A 3,372-nucleotide genomic window follows, 5' to 3' on the forward strand; every position below is an offset into this window, starting at 1 on the left:
ATTACAGTGATTAAAAACCCACCACTTCAATTTAGGGGCTTCCATCACTATTACGGTGAGGGGACAGATACTATTTTTTTGGTTTTTTTTGTGCAGAGCCTGCCTGCTTCTCCCACGACCGGGGGGGTGAGCTACCAGTGGGCTGAGCGGTGGCCCCTGAGGTGCAGGGGGCTCTGGTTCTTCCTTCTGTGGCAGTGCTGCCCAGGTGGGCTGCTAGTAGGTGGGTGCTGGGGGAAGAGTTGGATCTGGCAGGTACTGCCTTTGAGCTGGGGCAGCACCTGCACAGCTAGCACCCTGCCCAGGCAGCCCTGGGGAGTGCCGCCACCGTGGAGAGAAAGACCAGGCTCCCCCCACAGCTCAGGGACTTCACAGCCTGGTGACAGCTCGCGGGGTGGGGGAGGGGGAAACCGGCGAGGGGCCTGATCCTCCTCCTCCTCCTCCTCCTCCCACCCCCCCAGTGTGGACCCTGCCCATTGCCCGTGGCTGGAAGACGAGCTGCTGGCAGGCCTTGAGTGGCAGGGGGCCCTGCTCCTTCTCTTCACAGCAGCAGTCGCCCTGGGGCTGCCCAGACAGGTGCTAGGGGGTGCTAGTCGCCCCCACCTCAGAGGCAGCACCTAGCTCCATCCACCTGTTCTCCCAGGATCAGGCCCCTTGCTGCTTCTGCCTTCAGCCTGCCTCTTGCAGGATGGGGGGAGGTGAGCTGTCAAAAGGCCGCAGCGTTGCAAATAGCTAAATTGCAAACTAAACTACATGTGGATGTGGTTTAGTTTGCAATTTAATAAACTCATTTAAATCATAAAAACCCTGCATGTGTACAGTGTGACACAATTAGACTGCAAAAACAGCCAATTTTCATCACGTTACTAGCACCCAATATTGTCTTATGTCTCTTTTTTATTTTTTTTCCCCCTCCCTGTTCCCTATGTCTTTCTCCAGTCTTATTGAGTCGCTGAAATTCTGGAGGACACGGTTCCTGCTGCTTCCAGCCTGTATAACTGCCACAAAGCGCATTATGGAAGGCGAAGTCCACTGTGATGTATATGGAGACAAGCCCCGCTCTGATGAGGAGGAATGGCAACTCTTGGATGGCTTCATCCGCTTTGTGGAGGGTTTGAATCGTATTCGTCGGCGTCACCGATCAGACCGAATGATCAGAGTGAGCCAATATTTTTACATTACCCTCAGTGGGGTGAAGGCCAAATTAATTCTCTGACTTAATTCCTCTAGTTACCTTTCCCATCAGCTTGCATTGGAGTAAACTGCTGTACTGTCTACTGCCCCTGTTGCTTTCCATTCAGTCTGTTTTTGAAACATGACTGATAACCACCTATTTAAGAACTCTTGTTTTGTGACAGGATCTTGGTGAATGTGGCTGCATTGTGCAGCTTGCTTTGGCATGATATTTGCAAGAGTCTTCTCTTTTATGGAGTAAAACAGTTCACTTTTCTAGATCCAGCAAGCTGTGCACTGTGGACTTAGTGACTAGAGGGACAAGCACCCCAGCAGAGAGATCCAGATGGGTGGATCTCTTATGTGTAATGAATGAATAGTTTGACTAGAATCACCATGTGGCCAGCACTAGTAACTGTGTCTTATGGATATGTGGAAGAACTATGCACTTCCTTAGATTTTAGAGACCTAGTGTATAAGTGAAAGCATGATGCTAGTGCACTGGTTGAGATGTTATTCTCTCTTAGAACCGGTTTACACAAAGGAAGTAGACTCTCATAGTTATTCCACAGTTAGCTTCTTCACAGACACACTGTTGCAAAATTCAGGATTACTTCACTTTGTGAACAGAGTCATTTGATTTCAAAATGAAATCCCTTTTATTTCAGAATAGTGTCCACATGGACCTCTATTCTGAAATGGCTAGTCCACTCAGTTTCCCTGTATAGACCAGCCCTTAACTTTTTTTTTTTTATTGTCTCTTGGGTGACATGGTTGTTGTGTGATATGACATTCTTGTTGATTAGTTGAGCCTTATAGATCTTAACTCTGTTTTCTCTTCCCTTTCATTTTGATTAGAAAGGAGCAGCCATGAAGGGTTTGCAGATGGCTGGTCCAATTTCCACCCACTCTCTGGAGCAGCCTGGACCTCCTATTGGGAAGAAAGGAACCTCAGCGCTGTCTGCCCTGCTGGAGATGGAAGCCAGTCAGAAGTAAGCCTGAACACTTCAGTTACATAATCAGCTGTTAAACACCCATGCCATGTAGATGCCACCTGCTCAAACAAGACAACTGTCTCATCCTACTTCCTTAGTGTGGTTGTAATGGTTGGGAAATGCCAGCCCTTTTGAAAGGAAGTTGGCATGTTTTGTCTGTACAAATACAGTGATAGGTTGGGACTGGGGAAGAAGCAAAGAAGTTGAAGAGTTTTAGTTTTTAATAACTTACAAAGAGATGATTATCATGACACCTGGATGCATTGCATATGAAATACCCAAAAAGAATGGTTATAAAAATGTGTATCAGAGCTCAGCCTTCTGCCAGTTGAACTGTCTGCCTTCTAGGAGGGAAATCAGGAAAATGGGGGAGGAGGAGGAGGAAGACAACATCTTATTGGATTTAAGCTGGCAACGTCTTGGCTAAAAGGTTGAGCCTTGTCCCATACTCCAAAAGATAATAGATTTAGGTACTAGGAGTTCAGAGGAAGAGAACTCTGCAATTGCACCTTCCAAGCCCACAGATAGGGGAGAGCACAGTACAGGTTTACTTGGTGTGTGTAACAGGATGGGTGTCCTAGGGGGTCGCGATGCTCTCCCCTAACGCCCACCTTACTGTGCCAAGTTGCCTAAAGGGCATCCTCCATTTTCACCTGCCATGTCTTTGATGTTATATGTGTATTATAGGGAGGCTCCCTTTCCGTTCTTTTGGCCACGGTTTCCTGTTGTACACTAGCTCATTCTATCTTGGATGTTTCTGTGCACCCTCAGCATTATGGGCTACACGTGGCTCCAACCAGTCCTTTACCACACCCCAAGCCTTGCAGATGTAATGGATGTTGTTCAGTCTTACTCAATGTCTCACTGATACTCGGGCGCTCTGGCTTTCCACAGCCTTGCTTCGCTCAGCGCCTTACTGGGCGTTTGGGGTCAGCACACTCCCAATGCTGCCCCCCTCCTCTGGGGCTGGAGTCCCCTATGAGGCCTCCTCCATCCCCTTATACCCTTACCCAAACCACCGGTCTAACAGCCAACAAAACACAAACCCCTGGGCTATAACATAAGCTCAAGCTGCCCAGCTATAACAACATTTGAGCCACCCCAAGGATTCTCCATCTCTCGCCAATATCATGCTGCTCAGACATTCAGGCTTCTACCCTTTTCTCACTCAGGCAGAGCTCCTTCCCCCTTGACTGCCAGCAGGGAA

The 3,372-nt window shown here is 48.4% G+C and overlaps 1 protein-coding gene across 10 annotated transcripts in view; it reads left to right on the forward strand.

Annotated features, from left to right (window-relative positions):
- Positions 1 to 3,372, forward strand: part of DEPDC5 (DEP domain containing 5) — a 106,249-nt gene that overhangs the window by 80,404 nt on the left and 22,473 nt on the right. For all 10 annotated transcript variants that reach the window (XM_019506840.1, XM_019506846.1, XM_019506843.1 and 7 more), the window contains exons 31-32: positions 937 to 1,156; positions 2,029 to 2,162. In XM_019506840.1, the coding sequence (XP_019362385.1) occupies positions 937 to 1,156; positions 2,029 to 2,162 (354 nt within the window). The remainder of the gene's footprint in view (positions 1 to 936; positions 1,157 to 2,028; positions 2,163 to 3,372) is intronic.

This window comes from Gavialis gangeticus, unplaced genomic scaffold (assembly GCF_001723915.1).
Source record: "Gavialis gangeticus isolate Ggan-Ray unplaced genomic scaffold, GavGan_comp1, whole genome shotgun sequence".
Classification (NCBI taxonomy): Eukaryota; Metazoa; Chordata; order Crocodylia; family Gavialidae; genus Gavialis; species Gavialis gangeticus.